The sequence below is a fragment of the Achroia grisella genome, unplaced genomic scaffold, assembly GCF_030625045.1.
Source record: "Achroia grisella isolate CSIRO2021 unplaced genomic scaffold, CSIRO_AGI_Agris_v1 utg640, whole genome shotgun sequence".
NCBI lineage: Eukaryota > Metazoa > Arthropoda > Insecta > Lepidoptera > Pyralidae > Achroia > Achroia grisella.
Window position 1 is genome coordinate 6,660,542 of NW_026712977.1, and position 26,195 is coordinate 6,686,736.

At 31.7% G+C, this 26,195-nt stretch overlaps 2 protein-coding genes across 2 annotated transcripts; both read left to right on the top strand.

Moving 5' to 3' along the window:
- The first annotated feature begins 1,079 nt into the window (after positions 1-1,079).
- Positions 1,080-19,792, top strand: LOC131849194 (voltage-gated potassium channel subunit beta-2). The gene is made up of 19 exons (XM_059199201.1): positions 1,080-1,188; positions 3,144-3,238; positions 3,601-3,702; positions 4,557-4,691; positions 5,080-5,191; positions 7,491-7,629; positions 12,393-12,466; positions 13,067-13,300; positions 13,389-13,482; positions 14,041-14,189; positions 14,293-14,372; positions 14,453-14,585; positions 14,665-14,801; positions 15,208-15,304; positions 15,414-15,529; positions 15,903-16,042; positions 16,452-16,614; positions 16,693-16,759; positions 17,150-19,792. The coding sequence occupies exons 2-17, from the start codon at positions 3,230-3,232 to the stop codon at positions 16,561-16,563; spliced, it is 1,863 nt and encodes a 620-aa protein (XP_059055184.1). The 5' UTR covers positions 1,080-1,188; positions 3,144-3,229; the 3' UTR covers positions 16,564-16,614; positions 16,693-16,759; positions 17,150-19,792.
- Positions 19,793-21,145: 1,353 nt separating this feature from the next.
- Positions 21,146-25,975, top strand: LOC131849272 (sodium-coupled monocarboxylate transporter 1-like). The gene is made up of 13 exons (XM_059199306.1): positions 21,146-21,369; positions 21,473-21,632; positions 21,936-22,053; positions 22,124-22,191; positions 22,346-22,500; positions 22,637-22,777; positions 23,136-23,354; positions 23,435-23,562; positions 23,634-23,776; positions 24,060-24,250; positions 24,342-24,462; positions 25,297-25,440; positions 25,892-25,975. Exons 1-13 carry the CDS (start codon positions 21,188-21,190, stop codon positions 25,961-25,963), a joined length of 1,842 nt encoding a protein of 613 aa, XP_059055289.1. The 5' UTR covers positions 21,146-21,187; the 3' UTR covers positions 25,964-25,975.
- The last annotated feature ends 220 nt before the right edge of the window (positions 25,976-26,195 follow it).

Below are 26,195 nucleotides of genomic sequence, written 5' to 3' on the forward strand. Positions count from 1 at the left end.
ATTTGAACTTAAATAAGTATTATTTCAATTTGGTAAAGAGATCAGCTAATCGTAATTGAAATTTGTTTAAAAATGTACTTGTTTTAATATACTTTCATACACAAATATTTTTACATATAATGTTAACCACATACTATAATTGAAATGTTATTTAAAAAAATAACTTTAAGAATTTAATTGTAACGAACTATTAAAAATAAAATATAAATGAAAATTTTATTTCCGCTGTTAAAGCTGATTTGACATCGAAATTATGTAATTCGCTTTTATCACTATTAAAATATTAATATTGATTGCCGGGTTGTTAGAGTCTAGAACTCACTTAGTAAAATTGGAATAAGCTATGTTTCACTTACCCCGCCAGACTGTACTATCTATTCTCTAGTGCTAAGTGTGTTATAAAGTAAATTGGGTGCCTGATTACATGCTCTCTGCTTACTGTAGTACGTATTCCACATTCGGTTCGTCTTGGTCCTTGTTTTTCTTCCAGGTACCTCTGCTACTTACTTCACATCTTCTAGTCTACTCTTACTCTACTTCGTTTTGTGTATTTTCACATAGTCTCAGACAGAAATGATGGCCACAGTTTTCCAATACCAATTATGGGGTAATATAACAACAACTTGAGAAATCTAGCACTGGAAAGATAATAATATGCTTACTAAATGCTGGTCTCAGTATTGCTCGGTCGAACAATATATGTTGTATGTATATGTGTAGGTATATAGTCTATAAACCTATACGCCGAATATTACTTTTGTGAAATGTTATAGAATTTTTAAATGTGTGCAATGGTTCCGGATATATTTTTGCGCTCACCATTTCATGATAAATTAATAAGGGGACCTCTAGCTCCATCATACATTCCTTATCATTAATACATTGCTATCTAAGAAACCTTTTCTTGATGGTTACGTTTATGTCGCATGGCACGCACAAGTGGAACAAAGTACTCCGCGAATTCTGGAACTTTGCCAATGGTACCATACATATTCACCGCGTGTAAGGAACCATGAAAATAAACTTCTATGAATAAATTCTCATGGTTTATACACTATTCAGTATAGATTTGGGATTCCGTGGCGTACACTGACTTTACCTTGAAAGTAAGAACACATTTGTTTCTATTGCGTTTAGTGATTATAAAACTGGCGCATCAGTTTTGGATATCGTATCATCCGCCTACTGGTAAGTTTCACGAGTTGTACGCTTTCATTCTATTTCTTGTGTTCCTCTATATAACACATATCAGTTAAAAATAAATATTCTTTTATAAGATATTATGAATGTTGAAAAAATAAGTTGCATACCATTTCGACTAAATCAACATATCAGCATACAAAATTTTGTTAATGACATTTGTATGTAGTTACTAGTTAGCTACTTATTAAAAAGGTTTAAATAGTCTGTAAGAGAATCAATGTGATGAGTTGAATTGCTAGTGCCAGCCAGTATAGTTAGCCTATAAGTATAATTAGAAGTACCTACACTATAGAACTACTTACTACTTCAGTATAGAATAGAATAGAAGTAGTCTTTATTGAAATAAGCTTAATATAAGCATTTTTGAATAGTGGTACCTATATATTTTCTATTTTAGTACACTTTCGATATGCAGACTCATCACAAGACACATTGTAATTTCATGTTTTAACTAAATCTTGTTCTGCAGTACATCTTTTAAGATTATATATATCTAATAATTTTTCCAATTTCAAATTGCCAAATAGCAAAAGTGATCAAGAGTTACTTTAGTAATAAAATAAAACACGAGTATAACGGGTAAGCCGCCCATCATAGCGCTCTAACATATTTTTTATACTGAATCGTATTATTAACGCGACATTGTTTTTAAGCACTTTATTTTAGAAATATACTGTCTTTGAATAATAAGAATTCATACTAATATTATAAATGCTAATATGTGTTTTTCTCCTGGTTGCTTTTCATCACGAAATGTCTGACCAGATCTTAATGTTTCAATGAAGATAATTTGTATCACTGAGACGCATGTAGGCTATATTTTGCCTAAAAAAACATGAGTACTTAATAATAGTTAATAGTGTAATAAATCCACTACGTGACTTATTAATAAAGACAGAGTTCTAAATATCATTACAAATAATTTATTTTTTTCTTTATTAATAGTCTAGATTTTTATACTTAAAACGCTATCCAAACAAATATACTTATTTTATTCTGACTACAGAATTAGATCGCGCAGTATTTGAATATGTTTTAAATATTTATACACATGCCTACTATGCTAGCACTTACTTAGCAGGCATTATTTAATAATCATATTTAATTATGATTACATAATTACGTCAGCAACTGTTATTAAGTTAAGTATATTTTTACGAAAAAAAGTAGATTGTTCACATTTTGTGACATAAAAGAAATTATACAATTACATATGGTTTTATTTTAAATACAGTACATACTACAGAATAAAATATTTGCATAGCATAAAATCTCAGTCCTCTGGAATGGCAATGCTCAAGGAAAGCCATGGGCGTCACATACTATAATGATGTGATATCCGTAGTACTCTATCAAATTAGCCAATCCCGTTACATACAAATGTCTTTGTATTATCTATGGCAATGTGTGATAATGAGATATTTTTTGTTATGTAATTAGGTTTTTAATTACGTTTTGTCAATAAACTGCTGTCCTATGTCCGTTATAACACGGTGACGCCAGTATCGCTGCGCTTTTTAGGGCAATGACTGCTTTTATGTTTTTTGATTAATTTTTAAGGAATTTACTTATTTATTAGTCTCTTATAATATTAATATATACTGTTACAACTTTTTGTATAAATACTTATTATATCGATATAAGATGTTCAGTTTTAAGGAGAATTAGTAATAGGGCTTAGTGAGTATATTTTCATCACACAACAGAGATCATCTCACGTAATTATCATTATGGATATTTAATTATTACATATTATAAAATAATATATCACGATTTTACTCCTTTTTATAACTATCTATCCTGACGCTAAGTCCATAGTAGGGTAGACAAAGACCATACACACCTTGTGCCCTGGTTTCGGAGTCTCCTAATGAAACATAATTATTGGTATTATATTCACAGAATTAAAAATTTTTTTACATAAAAAAATATTTTGGCAGGAGCTAAACACCCGTCCAGTGGGGATGAAACCCCACCTATACCGGAGGAAGAACTTGAACAGCAGAAAATCGAACATGAACGTCAAATGCAAAAGGTTGGTTTTGTAATAATTATTCTTTCATTGGTCACAGACGCTGATCTGCATATCTTTATTAGCCAAAATCTGTCGGTACGATGGAACGGGTTTTAAATAGTGACATATAACGACTCTATAAAAGAACAACTATATATTCAGCCTACAATATAAAACCAGAGTTGGAGTTGTTGTGAAATGCTTTAGGAAAGGTAAAATTTTCCTTTTGTATTAACAACATTTTATTATTTTAATTGAAAATGATAATCTACACTTTATCTACAGTCACAATTGGTTACAAATATTATATCACGGTTTATTACTAACGTAGATTAGTGATAAACATAAATTATATTTGCTTGCTTTCATTAATGTGATTTTAGGAAAAGGAGGTCCAAGCGAGAGAAGCCGAAGAAGTTCGACAATTGGATTTAGAATTATTACATCAACGAGCTATCGAAGCTGAGGAAGAACAGAAAAGAGAGGTAAATAGTAAGGTCTACATTGATAACTGCAATTATCTGTTTTCAAGAACCAGGAGTTAAAAAAACATTATTTCTCAAATTACCAAAGCCGAATTACAGTTATTAGAATATATTCCATGTAAAAAATCACAGAAAGTAATTGTAGTTTTATAAAGCAAAATAGTTACGTGTTTAGGTCTGAGCGATTAACTAACGAATGATAAACAGCAAACTTAATAATACTCATCAGAAACATAAATAAGCAGGCAATAAGTGTCATAGGCACTTTTATCTAGGATTTTAAAAGAGCAATTTTTTTTAAATACATACATCTAATATACTTATAGATATGCTAGTTATTTAGTTTGTTTGTTATCGGCATTACTGTCAATGGTTTCATTGATTCCATCTCTCAAACTTTCGTGTTTAGTCGCCATAAATCGCCATGATAGCCTTAATGCCTTATGACATATAAGTTAATGTATTTGTTTATGTTTTTATTTCGCAAGAAAATCTACTATGTCTATTTTAGAGAATGAATATTTATTTGTCTCTCCGCAAATTTTACATAAAATATACCTACTTATGAAAGTAACATTATGATATTATAGAATTTGTAAGAGATTAAGCTAGACTAAGCTAAACTAGATCGGATCACTGTATCTTAGGAATCCATGTCATAATCTCAGACGCATTGTGATGTCGAAAATGTACTGAAATTTTAATAATAAAACTTAACAACAAAGTGAATAAAAAGAAATAGCTTAATTTTAAAAGGTAGTATCGGTTGTTTATTTTTGAGTGTAAATATGTAAAGTATAATAATAATGTAAATAATAATTCCTTTTTAAACAGCTTTACTTTAAAAAATACAGATAGCAGAGGCAGTGGAGGAGCTTCGTGGCATGAACACTTCATGGTCGCACCACCGACTCTGTGATCTGCAGCGGCAAGCTGCCAGGTGGCGCCATAGTCGCCCATCAATACCCGACACTACTAAACATTACAGGGTGCGATCACTAATATTAGTATTCAACGTCAACAATTAATTCATTGATTAGCAGTTTAGTTTAGTTTAGCCTTATTTCCAATAGTCGTGGGCTCAATTCCTCGCACAGTCAAACATTTGTATTCATCATAATGAGTATCGGTATCAGTATCGGTCTGGATGTTTTCTATGTATATTATGCATGTGTTTACAAAAAATTTATCTTATGTATTTGTATTAGTTATCTATACCCATAATACAAAGTCTGCTTATCTTGACACTAGAGGGCGCTGTGTGACTTGTCCTGGGATATTTATTATTAAAATTTGAGGCATTAATCGTAAATGTCATATTAGAATAAGTAAATCGTCGTTCTTTATTGACATTGTTTCAAATCACTTTACTAACAGAGTGTCCTGAAAAAAGCGTGCAGTGCCCAGCTTGCCAAGCCACAGTCCAGTCAAAGTATCAGTGAAAGTGATGGCATCTTTATCAATCTATCACGATTAGGACCGTGTCGAGGTAATAATCGTTTAGACTTTAGTTATCTTGTCCTTCATTGGATAGAAATAAAAGCGTCAGTATTTTTATTACCATAATTTTAACAGAAATTTTCACATTGTATCAACTACTTACAAATAAAATAATTTTACTTCGGTTTTAAAAAAAAAAAAAAAACACCATGAATAATTCTAAAGTGTTTCTTATGATTTATATATTATGATATCAATATTTGTATAAAAATATTATATTTTTTCTATTAACCAATTTTATAATATAAGTACCTACTAACATTAATCTTAACCTACAAATAGGCGATATTTCCTGCATTTTGGAAATCACTTATTGTTAAACTTTACATACTTAATATAATACTACTTACATGCATGTATATATAAGTTAAGCTTGACTTAAGTTATAAAAATACGTATGTCATTATAATATACATAATTTTTATCAAATAAATATTTCTAGAATTCCGTGCTTAACACCATTCACTCGTATATCAGGTGTATCATAATATAATTGTATGTTATTAAAAAAGTAAAGTATATGGTGTTGTTTTTGCCTGTCTGAGCCTGTTTTTAATAGGCACCGTCTTATGATTTGTTATGTCGATACATATGTATAAAGGTGTTGGTAGAATAGATCGGCAGTGTAAATACTGATATACAGTTTTATATTATGCATCATTGTATTACACACGTTCACCAGCAGGTGTACGCTGTAAACTTATGTTAACATCAATTTCATTCGGACTTAATTGAATTTAGGTAATGTGTTTTTAAACGAATTCTGGGCTAAATAGAATATTTAGCCCAGAATTTAAAAACAATAATAGTAATTATATACATTACATTTAATGTAAGATGTCCAGGATGGAAGGGGATTTCTAGTATTGTAGTGTGACGGCATCATTGATAGCAAACGTTTGTATTCATTAGTATGATTGTTAGTATCGGTCTGGGTGTTTTCTATGTATAATATGTATTTATTTACAGAATAAATGTATCCATGTATTTATATCAGTTGTCTAGTACCCATAACAAAAACTCTGCTTAGCTTGGGACTAGATGACGCTCTGTGAATTGTCCTGAGAAGTTATTATTATTATAATTTTTGGTAAATCCGCCACTATGGGTAATGTGATCTGACTACACGCTCATCCTCATATCCTTAACTGCTTCCGCGGTATGCCGGTGTACATTACATCATCATAGGTATGCTAAAAAATACGTACGACGACAACTTTTAACTATCAGATCCACTCTAGACTTTTATAAATATCATTTTAAGATAAGACTGCAGAGTACATCGTCTTGTCAACGTCCATAATCCAATTAGGTATATCGAGACCAATTCAATTGAGTTCAAGCTCGGTATCTACGTGGACTGTAGGGTGTAAAGGAAATAGCTAGTCTGCAGGCTGCTCCGATTGATAAATCAGGTCACTGCATCACTGCAGTATAACTGGGCGTCAATCTACCTTTATACTACAGTTATAGAATAACTAGCCGAGTTCGCGACCTCAAATTCGTATAACGTAACGTTTTATTTTAAAGAAAATATTAGTATAACGTTTGTTTCTAAAAAAATTAGAATAAAGTAATATAGAAATTTTAAAGGAAGCTTAAAATTCATGAATACCAAATCGGATAAGCCATTTCAGACATTTGTGATCGCACATATATGTTTGAAAATCTAGTAATAGGTCTTGGCTAGTACTTCTCACCAATATTATACAAATGCAGTATAATATTGGTAGATTAACACTTAGTTATAGTGCAGTGATGCTGTTACTAACCTATATATAATAATATTGATACTTATATATAATAATACCTAATAATGATAATATTTATAAGACAATATTTTAATAATAATAATTGTTTTGGGTTCTTTAAGACAGTGATCAGGTACATTTTTTGATGTACCTTTCCATCAAACATATGTCATGTGTACATATATAACGACATTAAAAAGAAATATTTACAAATATTTATGTTCTGTTTATTAATTCAAAGTGTCAATGGTTATGATTATTTTATTACTGTATAACTGATATCAGTCAGTTATACTGTAATAAAATAACCATAATTATTGCCACACCATGCAATTAAAAATAATTCCCATTAATAAAGTTATTACTATAGTTATGCATTAATCTGTGTTACTCAAGTATATACTACTGAATAGCTTATAAATAATGCTATAATCTACGGTAATATTATAGTTGAGAAAGTGCGTCTGTCTGTCTGTTACCTTTAACCTTTTAGGAGGAACTGTGGATGAATAAATATTTACGCAATTGTGTCAACAGACCAGTCTCTAGATAGCGATGGATGCTGCGAAAATCCCAGATGTACAACAGGCACGGAAGCCAGAACCTGGCGTGCTTCAGCCAGCGATGTCAGCCCGAGGCCACGAACAGACCTTGTTCGAGCACCTTCGTGCCCAGGGTAACACATGTCAACTATCAATGCCACACTTATTTTCATTGATTAACTATGTCGCTTTGCTAGTATTTTTAGATTATTAGATGTAATTTTCATATTTTTTATTAATTGATACATAATATAGTATAAGGAATATTGAAGGGAACTATAATAGCTCTCTATGTATCATATCAAGGTCAACCTCCACGCAGTTCCCCATGGAAATCATCGCGATAAATTCCTGGGGTTTTACAATGACTTTATGCTCATACTATCATTCTCCACCGTATACCGTTAGTGCAGGCGGGTGCACCATACCATGATCTTAGATACAAAAATATAGATATAGAGGGGATAGTTATAGGGTTTAGTCCCATTGCTAGCAATATATAACAATAAAGAAATTTTTCAATTTTTTTTTTAAATGTAGCCTTTTATTTGTATATAAAATTATTTAAGTAGCATTGTTATGTAATGAAATATAGCATTATGTAATAAGATTATAACGCATTTAACAAATATTTTTTAAATACATAATGTATAAAGCAAGTATCTCAAATCAAGTACCCTTTCAAGCTATTCGCCCTGAAAACCATCGTCGTTAATTCTAAGCTACGATGGGGCGACTTGACTTCATGCTCGTTCTATAATATTAAAAAAATATAGGTCGAATAATATTAATATCTATAATGTATAGTATCCATAAGATAAATCATAATAAGAAGCTGCTGAACAGCAACTTATCATAGTTCTTAAGAAATAGGCATCTTTTATGAATTTTGTTTAATTAGATCATTTTACAATCATCAAAGACATTGTTTTTGTCTCCCATGTAACAACCATCATTCATATTAACCGGTAAACTAACAATGTCAATTAAAGTACTTTATAAAAAATAACTATGCAAATGTTTTATGTATACCTACTCGCAGCTAACATCACCAGTCATCTCTTTTGAAAACTGCATCTGTTAGGTACAAAGAAGGCTCGTTATCGGTGACCTGGGGCTGAGTCTAGAAATAGGTCGGATCGATATAGGGTGGATGGCGCATGTGCCAATATGAGCCGAGCCACGCGACTCCGCCACCGCGCATTCCGCTGTCACTAACTGGTTCTGCGCCTCCCGCCGCACACACCCGCAATACAGTCCACTAACTTCGCAGTTTCCAGTCCGCCGCTGCAACACAGCCTTCCAAATGTTGAGTACATAGAAACATCACACCATCCCGGTGAGTAACAGCTGATTGGCGACATACGGATCTCTGACTTATATACTACACAACTATTTAACATATTCGTTGATTTTATTCGTGACTATAGTCCAGTGCTTAGATGTTACAGTGTGAATCACTCGACTTCGTAACCCTTAGCGGACTAGATGTTAGCGTTAGGGCATGCATGCTTTTCTATGTTTACCTTACTATCCTTGAGTGTTATGAATCTAAACCCCCGTGTCCTTTCTCAATATTCGGCTCGGGAGCTGGCGTATGGAGACGTATGAACGTTTCATTACAGATAAGATGTTTGTAGGGAGATAAGATGCCGTTGCTAAGCATAGGAGCGGAATGAGGCGACACGATATGCAGTGTAAAGCGGAGGGCGGTGGTGGCAAGGAGGGCTCGCAGATGTCGCGCAGCGAGTCCACCATCAGCCGATGTACTCCGCACACGCCGCTCGGACCGCCCGACAGTGCCAGCGTCGACTCCAACCCCATGCCCACTATATATCGGTAACTGGATCCTAGCGGTCAGCCCATAGGGAGAAGATGTACTTATCAATTTCTCAGTTGTTTACTCACATATTTCTATGGCGTGGCGTACTTACAGAGAATATATATCTTCAGAATATTATACGCTGCGTGTATTTATGTACTTTCTATTTATAGGTACAGTCTGTAAAATTGATAATAGACGCGAAATATTCGACAACGTAACAAATATTGTGTAATGTTCTATTCGTTCTATTCAAGTCTGATATACCCTCACATTAAAATACAGTTTACAATATTGATTAGATGTTTTATCATGACTATGTGACGTCTTCTCCCTGTGGTAACTAAAAGTGAGAGCACACTACGCCCGCATCGCGCACCGCGATCGTCGCATGCAAATAGGTACCACCAAAAGCCTAGATTTTATAAGCAATTGTAAAGGAGTGGTTGAAGAATTAGCAGGGAATTACTTACATATTAAACCGATGTCAAATTATTGATTGTAATAAAATTGAAATGACAAAATTAACACCTGGTTTTCATTTTCTCTTACCTACACATTTGCTTATAGAATAGGTAAATATAGAATTCCAAGCGCTTGGCTTACCTCATGCTGATACGTCGGGAGGTTCCGCAGGCGAAGCACAGGTACGATTACCCTCATGTAATTGTGTTGACTTCTGCTTTACCACTTACCACTCTGACCTTCCTTATTTTATTATCTTGCAAGCTTCTATATAGTAATCTTTTAACGCTTACAATTCCATCGTAACAGATCAAAGATAATAGTGACAGTTAGTTAAAAAAAACATATTTCTTATAGTTGACCATCCACCACTCATTATGGTGTGTCAATAAAACCAATATATTTGTTGTAATTTCAAAAATTAAGTAGTATCGTATAAACAGACACGATGGAAAGATTTATTACAATATGTGGCTTTGTTGATTCACACACGTAATGTTCGAAAATGTTAGATTTCATTTAATTCATTACTAGTAGGTTTAGATATCAGCAACAAGTACTATTTAAGGTCTAATGCGTAATTGCGTATATAAAATATTTAGCAGTTTCCATTAGTACATATAGAATTATAGCTTTTACATAATAAAAGTAGCAACAAAAATTATAATATAGCTTTGATAAATAGCAAAGTTGTTAGTATCCACCATTGATTGTAGCAAAATAGTATTAGGTAGTGTATAGTAATTATATCATAGTACATGCCATATTACTCTAATTACCAAATAACATAAAGTGATGGGTACTCAATTTTGAAAAAAATACAACATAACAATAGTATAAATCAATATAAGACAACAAGATTATAATATTTATGAGGATAGTTTTGGGTACCCACGCCAGCCAGCCTTGGAAAGTATACATTAGTAGCTAGGTCGGAATAGCCATGTTAGGGCCATCAAAAAGGGGTTCCTGTTCCTGCTTGCAAAAAGATGTTTACAACCGTTTGAATACTATCAGTTTAGTTAGGAAGGTATGAATATAAAAGTCAAAAATTTTGATCCTGAACTACGTAACCATGCCAACATTTCTACTAATCGTCACTAGATGTATTCTGTATACTGTATTCGGTAAGTATGAAGTATTTCAAGATATAACATCATGCGTCGAAAAATAAGCTAATATTAAATTATTGTATTTGAGGATTCAAATTTTCCAATTAAAGATACACTGTATGAAACAACTCTTGTTTATTAATTAACGCGCGTGGGGGCCAATAACTGATGGGGGCCTCTAACCTACTCTGCCTAATGGTTAATTAGATCAAATTTCGGTGCTTATAACTTAAAAACTTATATTAACTACGAAATCTCCAACTAATATGCTAACGCAACTAAGTTATACGATCAATCGAATTGAAGAATAAGGTAAAGGTTGCTAAAGTAATGATATCGGCTATATCGTACCCCCATCATATCATAGCCATATGTTAATAAAAGTGATAAAAATACTGAACTATTCAATCGTATACGCTAATAACAATTGCATTATGAGACAAGAATAATTATAAAAGTAACGTTCTTATAGCTTAAATTATTTTAAACATTATTTGTATTTTTTGAAAATATTAATTACAAGAATTACTATCATTCAAACTCTAATTAATATTTTAGGTTAAACTAATAATTATGATTTAGTGATTTAAAGGCCTTATTTGTTAAGTCGTACCTCTAAAATATATAAATTCTTTAATAGTACCGTTATGACTTATGTATGTAAGTGTTTTTATTGAGGGTTGGTTTCTTTTTCTTTAATTTACTTTTTATATGTTTTCGGTTATAATTAAGTCTAGTCTGTAATATAAGCTATACAGGTACGTAGATAATACTACGAATACAATATCGTTATACGACTTTACCCCAAGATTACACTCCATTGTGCGTAATTCCTAATAAAGTTTCATCTCTGATGACTACACCACAATACATTTCAATACAATAAGAAAAAAAACAGCTAATAATCACACCTGTTTAATGTCAGAAACAGGTGAGACAAAGGCAACTACGACAACTACATTATTCAAAGTCTATCTCAGTAAATAAATAATTGATGGTTATTGATATTAATCAACTATTTTGTTGTAATATTTAAAATCTCATATAAATTTTATAAATATGACTTTAGTAACCAGTGGTACGATTAATGCACAATAATTCTTAATCGTACATATTCAAATTGTTAGAATGGGTTTTCATACAAAAGAATTCTGAAATTCTGAGAATACTGAAAACAAATATTACACCACTTTTAAAAGATTACGAAAGGAGGTACGGCTTTGGCAACCTTATTCTATTATATTATTTATATATGTGTACAAAATTAATTATTGCTAGCAAAACGACTAATTGGATATTACTGATGGGTTATAAATAAACATTTAAAAAAATTGTTATAACTATTGATTTGAATACATTGTTTTGTATTTTGAATAGTTAATCTTTGAACAACACTATACAAAAATGCTTGTATATTATTTTACCGATACAACTATGTTATATACATTACTGATTATCGATTTAACAATTATGACGTAAAAATATTTTTATTGTCTAGATGTCGCGCCCCAATCGCTTCCCTGGATTGTATGGATGATTTCAGTGCGAATTCACAGCAAATGTTGGATCAAGGTACGTAAAAAATTATAATGCTCTTATAATTAAATTTTAAAAGTATCACGGTCTATGAATTTTGATCTTAGAGTTAGTTGTACAATTCTCGGAATAATTGTTTAGTAAAGTCCGTCTTGACTATAATCTAAAATGAAGTTATGGTACAACTATGAACTCTAAACTAATAAATAATATTTCAATTTAGTGAGATAGCATTGTGGCATACAGAATTAGAGATTTATAACATTAGACAGGTAGGTATAATGACGTCTACCATATGTTTACTGTTATAATGGCTAACACTGCGAATTACCTAAAAAACATTTACTAGATTTTGAGATACAAATTTAAGTTGGCCTTGAGTAATATTAGAATGAAATAGCACAGAAACTATCTCATCTTTGTTTACATCATAATATGTATATGCTAAGACAAGCAGCTAAAATGCTATTTTAGTGTCCTTAGCGCTACGAAACGGTAGATTCTTTTAATTATTTATTCACTATTCTACACGTAAACGGATAATTAACGAAATTGTACCATTACATGAAAATGACTAAAAAACTGTGTGTATAAAGGAAATACGGCAGAAAGATTAATGTAACGATTTCTCTACAGCAGGTGAAATGAACACATCTAGACACATGTCGACTTACATGGGAAATCACGCAGCCATGCCTGCGGCGGTAACTCCTGGTCTACGTTATAAGAATTTGGGCAAATCTGGTCTCAGGGTGCCTAATATTGGCCTAGGAATTTGGAGTATGCTCAATGAAGATTGTGCTGAAGACGTCATCATGACAGCTTTGGAAAACGGAATTAATTTATTTGATTTATCTGAAGCACATTACGGTTAGTGACATATACCTGATTTACACTTGCATTATTTTAAAATGTAAAAAGGACATTGTAATTATCTTAAATAATTTAATTCCTGCAGCAAAAGGTGAAGCCGAACTTGGGCGAATCCTGAAAAAAAGAAATGTTAGACGAACCAGTATTATTATTACTACTAAAATTTATTGGAGTACCAAGTAAGTAGTCTTTATTAATAATATATATAAGAATATAATATTATTCATAACGACATGCTTAATCATGAATGGGTGTTATAATTTATACCAACTGTGTCAAAACTAGCTGTTTTTGTTGATAGAGTATAATACATTTCTTAATACCTACTGAGTATTAAGGATATTATTGTCAACTGTAACTAATAGCAATAAAATATTCCTAAAATGAAATGAGAAACTAGTTTTAGAAAGTGTTCTAGTGGCTTGACCGATTGCATTAAACATTAGTCAAGTACCTACATAGCTCTCATTATCATTTTTAGATTTGCTACTCGTCATTAATTGTCATGTATACAATTCGTTCACAGTACCACTACCATAACATAACCTAATATCTCACTTTTAACGTAGCGACCATGGAATGAAACTGATACCGTTAGCGTATTCCCTACTAAGATGAGTTAAATGCTATCTCGCTGTTATATACACATTTGGCTCTGTTAATAATAACACTTTAGCTTGTGTTAAATGCTTGTTGCTACATAGTTATAATACATTTTTGAACTGTTTATTTATTAGGTTTCCTAATAATAATAACAGGTCGGATGAGAGAGGTTTATCTCGTAAGCATATAGTCGAAAGTATTAAGGCATCGTTAGCGCGACTTCAAGTGGAATACATTGATGTCGTACTCTTGCACAAAGTTGATCCTGTTTGCCCGATGGAAGGTCAGTGTTAATGAAATAAATTAAATATAAATTGATATTATTTTTTATTAATAAAAATATGTGAAATAGACCTACTTGCAATTATTTAATAACATTTCAACAGAGATTGTACGGACCATGCATTTTGCTATCAAAAATGGATGGATAATGTATTGGGGTACTGCGCGTTGGTCTCCCTCTGAGGTAATTTAAATTTAAATTTTATTATAATAAGTTCAGTTCACCTATGCAAGGATATATTTATATGAATAAGTTCTTTTTAGATAATGGATGCATATACTAACTGCCGGCAATTCAATTGTATAACCCCAATTGTTGAACAGACAGAGTACCATATGTTTTGTCGAGAGAAAGCAGAATTATACATGCCAGAATTATATCACAAAATTGGAGTTGGTGAGTCATTTGTTGATCTGGATTTCTCGTTAATGTCATGGTATACGAAATACTTTTAAAGGTATTAATTCCTTAACAGGTATGACTGCATGGTCCGCCATAACCACAGGCAGAGGACTAGGCCGTGAAGAGATGACGGGCCTCTTCGCCAAGTCCCGCTTCAATAGAAAATATAGCACTTTTAGTTGGTGCGAAGAGGATCTTGCTGTGCCTGAAGTACAATACTTGTTTTCATTGATAATGTATTCATATAACATTTTATTTTATGGAAATGTTGACTTGAAATTCATTTTGAATTGACATACTTTAAAAGATATCGCTTTTAAAGATATATAATAATGTTATTAATTGTTTACAATATTTCCATATGAAAAAAAAGACTAACACGACTGCTATCCCAGATGAAATGGTCAGAGGAATTATCAATTGTCAAGGTCATAGTGAACATAACACTTGACATGCCAACATTTTGCTTGGTACATATATATAATATTAATAACTAAATGGTAGTGGGCGAGTACTGACTGCAGTCTCGAAATATTTTTTCTTTTATCATCGGCTATTCCGTCCTCTGCAATATATAAACTAATAAAATAACTATTAATTATCTTTATAAATACAGTTGGTGAGTTCAGAAAGCAAGGAGCACATTGCCGGAGAAGAACCTCGTACATACGGAGACAAACTACGCGATCTCTCGAACCTCGCAAATACACTAAGTGCGTTTCTTAAAATATATTATATTATTACTGAAATATAAATTGATTTCATACATCATAATGGGATAAATATTGAAGTCACATGATATATATTGTATTATAATTGCAGATTGTTCCCTGAGCCAACTGGCAGTGGCATGGTGTCTGAAGAATGAATCTGTTAATTGTTTACTGCTAGGAGCAAGCAGCGTCGAACAATTCAGAGAAAATATTCACGCTCTGCAGGTACTACTGTCTATATTATCAACAATTTAGGGGTCACAAATACTATAAATTAGCGTTAATTATTCCAGAAAAATATACCTACTTGTATCTAGGCTATAATAATGAATTCATATTCATGACTAGTCTATCCTTTCACGAAACTGTTGCTGTTCATGATTTAGAAATATAGAGTATTTAAAATTGAGTTCTATTAAAATTGTATACCATTAAATAAATAAACATTATATTTATTTATTAGTATAAATCAATTCCACGAATGTAAACAAAACATTTTAAATGAGTATCCATTTATTTAAATAATTTGTTATATAAGCTATATATTACTGTATTGTTTTTCCTAATAAAAAATAAAAGAAATGTTCACCTCTTTCAGATCGTGCCGCAACTATCACCTCCCGTAATGATGGAGATTGAAAGACTATTGGCTAACAAGCCACAGCGACCACCTATGGTCTCCACACTCGCCATGCGCAATCAACAGAATAACAACAACACGGTCCGAGTGGACATGACGTTAGTTTAAACATAATAGTCAAATACATATACAATAAGTAATAAGAATAATTGAAGTATACAATGTAAAAGCATCAAATTTAGCTAATTTTAATAACACTATTGAAATCAATTAGGAATTTGTAGAATTGTTTCCAAATATTATTTGTAAGGCTCAGGCTCCATTATTCTGGAAATTGCAATTTCTTGTCAAGACTTATGGAATTGGATCTAATGTAATTTGTAGATATAGATAATATAAGTCATCTGCAGTGATTATTATTAATGCCACTGAGGAAGAATCGATAATACTTAGCAATCTAATATTAATCCACATAAATATAGATTCTGCAATTTAAACTTTCTAAAATAAATTCTCAATGTAATGTTAGGAATGCTTCCATCTCAATTTTTATTCCAATTTACGCAGTGGTGCCACAACATCAGGCGCTGGAACACCAAAGCCTGAAGATGATAACGCTGTTGAAGGCGTGTCTACCCCCGGTAAGGAGTCCGGGAGAGGCTTTTGTGATATTCAGTGACCGTGGTGGCGCGGAAGCGCCGACACAGCTTCCAAATCTAGTAAATCAAAGGTATTTAGACATATATTTGAAATAAACTCTCTGCTATTACTAATTCATATTACTTAATTTCTTTATTTTTATATATAGGAATCAGTTAAGGATACGAAACCGAAATTTTTCTTGAACAATGCTGGAGAAGTCATCAAACGTACAGGTACGTACTATTTATTTCGAAAAGAGCCGTATCTAAACTAGATACTATACATTCAATGTTAAAAACAACTGTACAATTTTTATTTTACATCGAGTATAAAAAAATTGCCTAAAATTTTGATCATGTTTGATAATCTACAAATAAAAAACAGCGTTGAAGCTGTTTTTAGACCCTACATACATTTTTGTTTTATAATATATTTGTTAAAAGTTTATTTTATCATACTTGCATTAAGGACATTAGTAATTAATTATTTTTAATATCATTAATTAATAATATTTTACATTATTTTACAATATATTCTAAATAGTAAATTTGCAAGTAGGAGGAAATTTACTTACATACAGTTTGTAACAATATTAACTAATAAAAATATCACTGCATTATTAGAACAAGACGGGGTATCAACGGACGTAGTGATATCGGTCTCATCACTGAAAGGCAAGCAGCCTGCCACTGGTGGTAGCAAAGTGAAAAAGTCTAAATCGGACACAGCTCGACCGAGATCCTCTTCATTGCAAAGATCAACATCAGGACAACTGTCCGCTGCTAGAGATCGCAGGCGATCTAGACTGGATCTAGCTTCGCCAGGTGATATATGAATGAAATTTGAAAGGTTCCATGTTAACTAGTTAATTCTAATGCAGAAAACAGCAGTATTATAAAAAAGCAACAATAGAAACACAATTTAAACTATGAAAGTAAAATATCTATGAACTGCATAACATGGAGCGGCTTGATGTGTTATTCCTTGATTGTCGTGACTTGAAATTGTAAGGTCGATCATAAAACAAGCATGATCTTATTTCTAATGTGAAATTAATCAGTCAATCAAAGAGGCTAAAAATGAAAGTAAAACAGTCTTTGTGTAAAGTAAATGTAACTTAGAGGGTAGTATAACTTATCTCCAAATTTAGTGCATGTCAGTTCTACGTAAAATAGATAGAGATCAATAAATTAGAATACATCTAGTAGGTAGGATCAAAGAGGTACTCGTAGCTATCAAAGAGGTACACGTATGTAGATACTGGTCTTCCTACTTCCTTCATAGTGGACTTCAAAGATACTTAAATTAACTTTTTAGATGGTCTTTAAAATTTATTCATCATAGAAATTTCCTAGTAGGTGATGTACGAGGGGCAGTTTATAAGTTTACGATTTCAGATGTAGTACTGTATTGACTCATCAGCTCATTATTGATAATTAGTGTTATCATAATTGGGTGTAAAAACACAAACTGTGTAAAACTACACAGTTCTATCATTACGTACCTGGTTACCAACTTATTAGCTTCCTCTGGTATATCCTTACTACTAATCTCGGTCGACGTGGTGCGCGAAAGGATTGAAATGATTCCTTTGAATTACTAAATTCAGAGGCTGAGTCTTTAAAAAAAAAATTTAATACTGCTTTCACTTATCTGCAAAAAATTTAAAGTTACTATTTCTGGCTTAAACATGATTCATATTTGATTATATAAAAATTTGTTTATTAAATTTTTGAAACGATGACCATTACTACAATTTGAATATAGTAGTGTAGTAATGGGAACATACATCATATCTATGAAAATACTATTCTAGAAATGGTGGATTCGTGGATGATACAAAAAAGGCCTACTTAATTTAATTATACCTTGATAAGTATAAATTTACCTAAATAAAATAAAGTTATTCGCCTTCGTTTGAAAATAAATAATTCCTTAACTAATTATTTAATAAGCTGTTAGAATTAAAATATGGTTCTAATAAAATTACTTGTTCAGCAAAAAAGTATACTTAGATTTATGTCTAAATTCTACTTAACACTTTTTACTTTTAGTCCAATTTAATAAGACTTCGATACAATAATTCAACCAGCAGACTAGCGAAGAAGTTGGTTTATAATAATTTAATAAATATACTTGTATTTATACAAAATCAAAGAAACACACTCTGGGAACTAGACTGGGGATATATAAAATATCTGTAACGTTTTTTCTTAATTTGACTGTGTTTTCGGGAATAGTAACCTTATTTGTATCACGCACCTTATCTACAAATACCATATTACTACCTACTTGAAAAAAATCCCTCAAATCTATATATCTTATTTTCATTTAGACACTCATTTTGTATGTCCAACGAAGTGTAGGGTCGCCAGCACAATAGCTTGATTTCAACAAATACACTAGGTACCTATTGTAATCCTTTTGTCACCAATGCTTCAATGGCCACTTGCAATAATAGTGCTAGTTATCTAGAAACTACTAACGAAACCCGTGTGTAGTCTTTATGAACTTCGTACAATAACATTCAATTATTGTAACTAGAGCTATTATATACATTAAAAAAGAATTATTATATATATATATAAACCATAAGAACCCACAGAAATATTTATTTATATGTGGTTCCTTACTTCCTTTAGATTCAATTTTATAGATGTCTATAAATGTAATTACTAAATAAATGTTCTTGATGATTGTTCTCAATAATAATCATTTCCTATTACAATCTGTGTACTATTTATTAATGTAAGACTTAATTAAAAGATGAAAATATTATTTACGTGTGCAATAGTTAGTAGGTGTTATAATATTTTTGCAGAGTCAAGTACCTGTTGTGAAATAAAATATTTATTTTTACATTAAATAAATATATAAATGTACAGCTAATATATTAAATTAACATAATAATGTATTTTTTTATTCCGGGACGTCAATCTGCATAAAAGGAAACAATTATGTGTATATGATTATACACATTATATTAACGGGATATTTAACATGAAATTATTTATGAGCTCACGATATTTCGCTGTGGTTACGAACGTCCTGGCCACGAATTGATGTGTATATATAATATATATATAATTTTTAAGTAATCCTTGTTCTAACTTAATTAATAAGTACAATGAAAAATACTAATAGGTACCTGTATATTTACACAGGGGATTTTCTTGTTAGTAACCTGTTCATATCATTAAATACAGGTTTTTCAATGTTAAATGTTGTCAATAAATATTGCATGTATTATTCATTATTAATGTTTGAGCCAGATTAATGTCTATGTATTAACACAATTATAAAATTTAATTAAATATTGTTATTTATTTTCCCAATCCCCCTCGAGTATATATAAATCAAGTACTGTAACCAAAAACTTAGATAAATTGGAATAGTAAATTATTTTTACATTAGTATACATTACTTACATTTTAGATATGAAAGTATTTTCCCTGAATTGTTCCCGTGTCTACAGTAAATGGCGTAGCGCTTATTGTGACATAAAGCTTGGTTCATCAGCTACTTTACCCAAAAAAAAAGTATATGGCATTACGGATGTAATGAAACTATCATTAAAATATATACATATGAATAAATAACCTAATCCTTCACTGAAAACTAAATGTAAATACGACGAAACTCACTCATATTTTAGTAAATTGATTTTGAAAACAATGGACGGTCAAAACTTACTTCTAAATACCTCTTATAATTCGTGTAAGTACTTTCGTCAACCTATTAGTATAAGTTTAGTACGAGTTTTTGTCATTGTGCAATAGAAATATTGCACAATGACAAACTGAAAGTACATCAACCTACGCCTAAAAAGGTAAAACAACACAAAAACATAAAATACCCCTACATTAACCTACGTCCATCTAGCATGTTGTAAATCAGTATTTAAACGCATTCTCCCTCGATATATATATTTCACTATTCCCTTATTATCCATCGTTTCCAAATGACGGAACCACCACATTTCTACAACAAATATCAGCGGCATTTTGAAAAAGTATTCTTATATGTAACTTTTACTTTTATTCTGAGAAATTGGGCCTTAATCTAAGTATGAAACTAAAATTCAGTTTCAATAGGGTTTTTAGTTCCTATATTTAAATCCAATAAGATGAGTCTACCGCCGTCTCTGATATTATTTTTCTGTTATCGGTATATCCATAAACGGAAAGTCAATCAGAAATATAAATTACCGCTTAAAGATTTTTGGTACCAGCAAGATTCGAACGCACGTCGGACTTTGGTCTAAGCCGGGTCTAAACCGAACTCTATATCATTAAAAGTTAAAATCATAAAAGGGCAATGTCTTAGAATCGTCAACTATCAAATTTATATATGAAGAGAAAAATAATTTGTTTATACATAAAAATATCATAACATACAACATATCTTATAGACCTTTATGAGGTTACTTATGGTTTAGTATGTACTTGCTACGAAATTTACAATGACACCGACATGGTACTAGTAAATTAGCCCATTTCATACCTCTATTGGGTTCGTCCGAGATCCTTCTAAGGATAAATATAGCTACGTCTCAGATGCTAGTTCCGCTCGGTAAATGTCCATTGTACACGAGATAAAATTTAAGTGCCAGACTGGACGGACGCGCGACCACACTCAATACTGTCCACGCGACGTTCATTATGACAGCGGTATACTTCGATTGGCTGGATTACCTTGTCTTTGGAGGGATGCTATTCCTATCAGCCCTCATAGGAGTGTACTTCGCATTCTTTGCTCCGAAAAAACAGAATACAACTGCCGAATATCTTATGGGTGGGAAAACAATGGGTATGTTCCCTATATCGATGTCACTCATTGCCAGGTAACCCAAAATTTATGTACAACTGTCATTCTTTTAATATACTTGAGAGTTTACATTTTTGCAGCATCAACTGTAGTAATAATATGTCATATTTTGTTTTCAGTTACATTTCGGGTATTTCGTTGCTTGGTATGCCAGCAGAAATGTATACATATGGTACACAGTTGTGGACTGTAATACTGTCAGAGTGGGCCGTCTCTCTTACAATCTCTGTTGTTTACTTACCAGTATTCTACAATTTACAAATCACTTCGACATATGAGGTAAAGTTGCCAAAATTTCGTAAGAATTACCGGTATCAATGACATCAGGTATTCTCATCTGTCAAGTTACAGCCTGGAGTATGGAATACTGTATTATGAATACCTTGGTGGGGTCCTCCTGAACTCCTTATTTAGTATGAGGGATAATCGAACCCAACAACTAATTTACTCATAGTAATGTGCCTCACACTAGGGCTAGTACGTATGTTGTGCAATATGTTTATTCACTCATTCTTAGTGTGTTAATACCGTTATAGCCATAGATTATTTTTATCCATTGCCATTAAAGTAATCTTTTTTCAGTATTTGCGGCTCAGATTTAATCAAAACGTACGTCTTCTAGGATCCATCATATTTATTATCAAAATGATGTTATATATACCTATAGTCATCTATGTTCCTGCATTAGCTTTTAGTCAAGGTAACATATATAATAGCTAAAAATATAATACAAAATCTTGTTTAATAACTAATAAGTTTATAATTTTCAGTCACTGGTATCAATCTACATTTAATTAGTCCCATCGTCTGTATTGTGTGCATTTTCTATACGACATTAGTAAGTATGTTTTATTGGATAATGCTGACCCTATTTTTCCCCCTACTGCATGAAATAAATTGCCTGTCTTGGTTACATGATCGGGGTCAAGCAAATCAGATATTATTAAAGTGATGATACACATATTTATCAAGTGTATATTTTAAATTTTAAGGGAGGACTTAAAGCTGTTGTATGGACTGATACTCTGCAAACAGTGCTCATGTATTTTGGTGTGATTTTCGTTCTGGCCTATGGTACATGGAGACTTGGTGGTGTAGCTGAAGTTATTGCCATTAACAAAAAAGGAGATCGACTCGATTTTTTCAAGTAATAACCGTTAAATGAATTTTCAACTAAAAACAGTTAATTAGCTAGTCATTAATAAGTATATTTTGAAACTATAACAGAATACATGAAATTTTTAATTTATTTTGGCTATAATAGACTGTGATTAACATTTCAGTATGGACCCTGATCCCACAATACGACATACATTTTGGTCAACAGTATTTGGAAATTATTTTGGGTGGCTAGCATCATGTTCAGTAAACCAAGCCATGGTCCAACGATGTCTGGCATTATCATCTCTAAAAAGAGCTAGAATGTACGTAAGCATTAGTTTTATAAAAGTGCTTATACAGTTGTTTAAATGAATCAAATTTTAGAAAGATAAAAAGAATTATGTGAACTTGTGTTGGTTATAGGTTTAGTCCACTCGGATTTATTTTCTAGATTGGCGCTATTACAAATTTGAATTCAGACAAATACTTTAAAATGTACAGTCGAACAACAGTTGTTTAAAAGCACAACAAGCAAGTTTCTTGCTCTTATTTCCTGTGCTTTCCGAATGAGTGATAGTAACATAATTGACAACTCTTAAAAAGCACTTTCCTTAAGTATATTTAAATAATGGTTATTTATATTAATATATAATTTTCAATTATCATAAATTAAACTTTTAGAACAATCTTTATAATGGCAGCGGGAATCTTCATCATCGTCTCTTTATGTTGTTATACTGGTCTTGTTATCTACGCTACATTTGCCGATTGCGATCCTCTAACAACTAAAGCGATTAGAAAGAGTGATCAACTACTACCTTACTTCGTAATGACCATAACTGGTTCATTACCAGCACTGCCAGGAATTTTCATGAGCGGAGTTTTCAGCGCTGCATTGAGGTAGGATGGTATACCTAACGGTAAAAAAACACTGTACAGGTAAATGAACACAATTAGAACTAATTTTGAATTTACTTCAGTTCCATGTCAACCGGGTTGAACTCCATGTGTGGTGTAATTTTCGAAGACCTTATCAGGCCGGCGTATAATAAACCAATCTCAGAAAGAACAGCAAGTTTTATTATGAAAATCATAGTTGTTGTTATCGGTTAGTTCATTTGTACTAATTAAATACGAATAAGTGAATGATTTTTTTTAATTAATGCATCTTCTTTATAGGTGCGGCTTGTGTAGCCTTAGTATTTTTAGTTGAACATATGGGTGCTCTTATACAGGCTGGTAAAAGTTTGGCAGGTATTACAGCCGGAAGTCTCCTTGGATTATTTTCTATGGGACTTTTTCTTCCTTGGGCCAATGCAACGGTAATCAATTTTATTAATTGTTGAATGGTTCTTTAACATGTACAATATTCACAATGTCTATAATCTTTATGCTTCTTATAATGGTCTTTGATCATTAACCTTAAACAACAGTTAGGTATAAAGGTACACAGTATACCAAACTTATAATAGATGAATGAGTAATGATGAGAAATAAAAATATAGTATTTAGCAGTACTTGGAGCACACCTACATCTTGAATCTAAAACGGCAATTTCACTTATAAAGCCTGAGATACTATTTTAAATCCAGTTTACAATTATAGGGTGCACTGGTTGGTGGAATTACATCAACGTTTCTCGTCGGTTGGATTTCCCTGGGTACTCAAGCTTCTATGATGCGCGGTGATATTGTCGTCGTATCAAAACCTGTATCCATTTCTGGTTGCTTGGAAAATGTTACAGAACTGTCCACTCCTGCGCCAACACTTAATTTAAGCAACGTGGAATTTGATCGGTATTGTTATGTTCTTAATAGATCAATTTATTATTTAACCTAATTTAGATAATGCTTGATGCTTAATTTAATTTTCAATTATTATTATCAGATCCGGCACATTCTTCCTATATAGATTGAGTTATCTGTATTACACATTCGTTGGAATGGTCGTTTGCATCTTCGTGGGAATAGTAGTTTCATACTTTACCCAACCCAATGATCCTGCTTTGGTAAGTCCTCATTATTATTTTCTATCCATATCATAGACCATGCGTTCTTTTAAGATGATTGACATTCATTATCGTCATCATCACTACATTTAATGATATCACAATAATAGATCACGAACTCTTTTTATAATAAAAAAGTGTCCATGCCTCTGTAGGTTGAGTCTGTACTTTGTACTCAATTCTATGTAGCCCTATACAAAGCTTTTCTTAATATATAAGTAATAGACAAAGGAGTTAGGTACTTAAAATATATACATCCAAGTTATGAACACATATTTACTTCATAAAAAATACTATAATATAATTGAGTGTTAATATTTGTACGTCGGGCACGATTTGCTCTGCCCACTTGACTCGCCACACGTGGGCACGGCGCCTGCCTAATAAATTAATATAACTTTACTCGAACCAATTACTCAATGGCTTATTGAGATGTATGAGGCGTTATTCACTACACTAATGTAATAATCTCATTATGGAATTAACTTCCAAGTTATTACTTAATGAGGTATGCAAATATTTAATTTACAGATAAATTAATTTAACTTAATATAATACATTCATAACAACATAGTATTTTAGATTCTTGCATAAATGAATAAACTTCACTAAAATGACACTTTTTGTATGATATTACATATATTTTTTAATTGGCAATTTATTGTGTTATGGAGCCCGAAATTAATTACACTATGTAAAATAGTAAAATAATATTGTACAAAGTCATGTATGAAAATATTAAAAAATTCCTTGTAGCTTGTATAACTGTAATCAGCCAGTACATGTTATTGACTTAATGCATAAATACATAATTATCCGACATTTCTTCTGTAGGTTCACAGAGATCTGTTGACGCCGGTGATACATCGTTGGCTTCCAAAACAGCATCCTCATTGCCGGAGACCACGTCTGACTCAGCACGACATTGAACTTCATGCCCGAGAATTGGATCACTTGCGCACGAACACACCATACACGGTCAGTGAATTAAACATGTTCATTCTATTATAATTTCAGTGTTTTAGTTATAATTGTATATACCTACTTGGAAAAAGTTAACTTCAATATCGTCATCGGACATTATGAATTTTAGTCTACAATGTGTAGCTTACGTTAAGCTCTGAAACGGCTTAACCTATTGGAATGTGGTTTACGTTGATGTATTGTAGCAAGCATCTCATAACATTTGGTGTTAGTATTATCTTAATTAAATTAAAATTTATTAGTGGACAGCAAAATGTATCCGCACACATAGCACTACTTACCAGGGCCAATTGTGTTTTCAAGTAGGTAATCCATAAACTAATTGAAATACATATACGTAGAATGTCATTTAAATTGATGCAACCTAAATGAAGTAGTTCGAAGGATATTTATATAAATTATGATAAATATTAATATTAGAATAACAACTTATTTTTTTTTACAGAAAGTCAACGACAAGCGGGAGGACCTCAGAGTAACTAGAAGTAGTAGTAATAAAAATGTGCCAATAATCTAATACAAACAAATGTTTTATATGTTAAAAATATTTACATCTATAGCTAGTATATATATGTAAAGAAATATATATTATACATAGAATATTAGTATTTTTAATTCTTTATTACCAATGATAGCTTTCGGCAAACGCATCTACATAAACCGTCCTGGCCACCTATGTGGATATAATTTTGGAAACAATAAACCTCTATGTATATATTAGATATATGAATTTCTTTTACCAATTACTT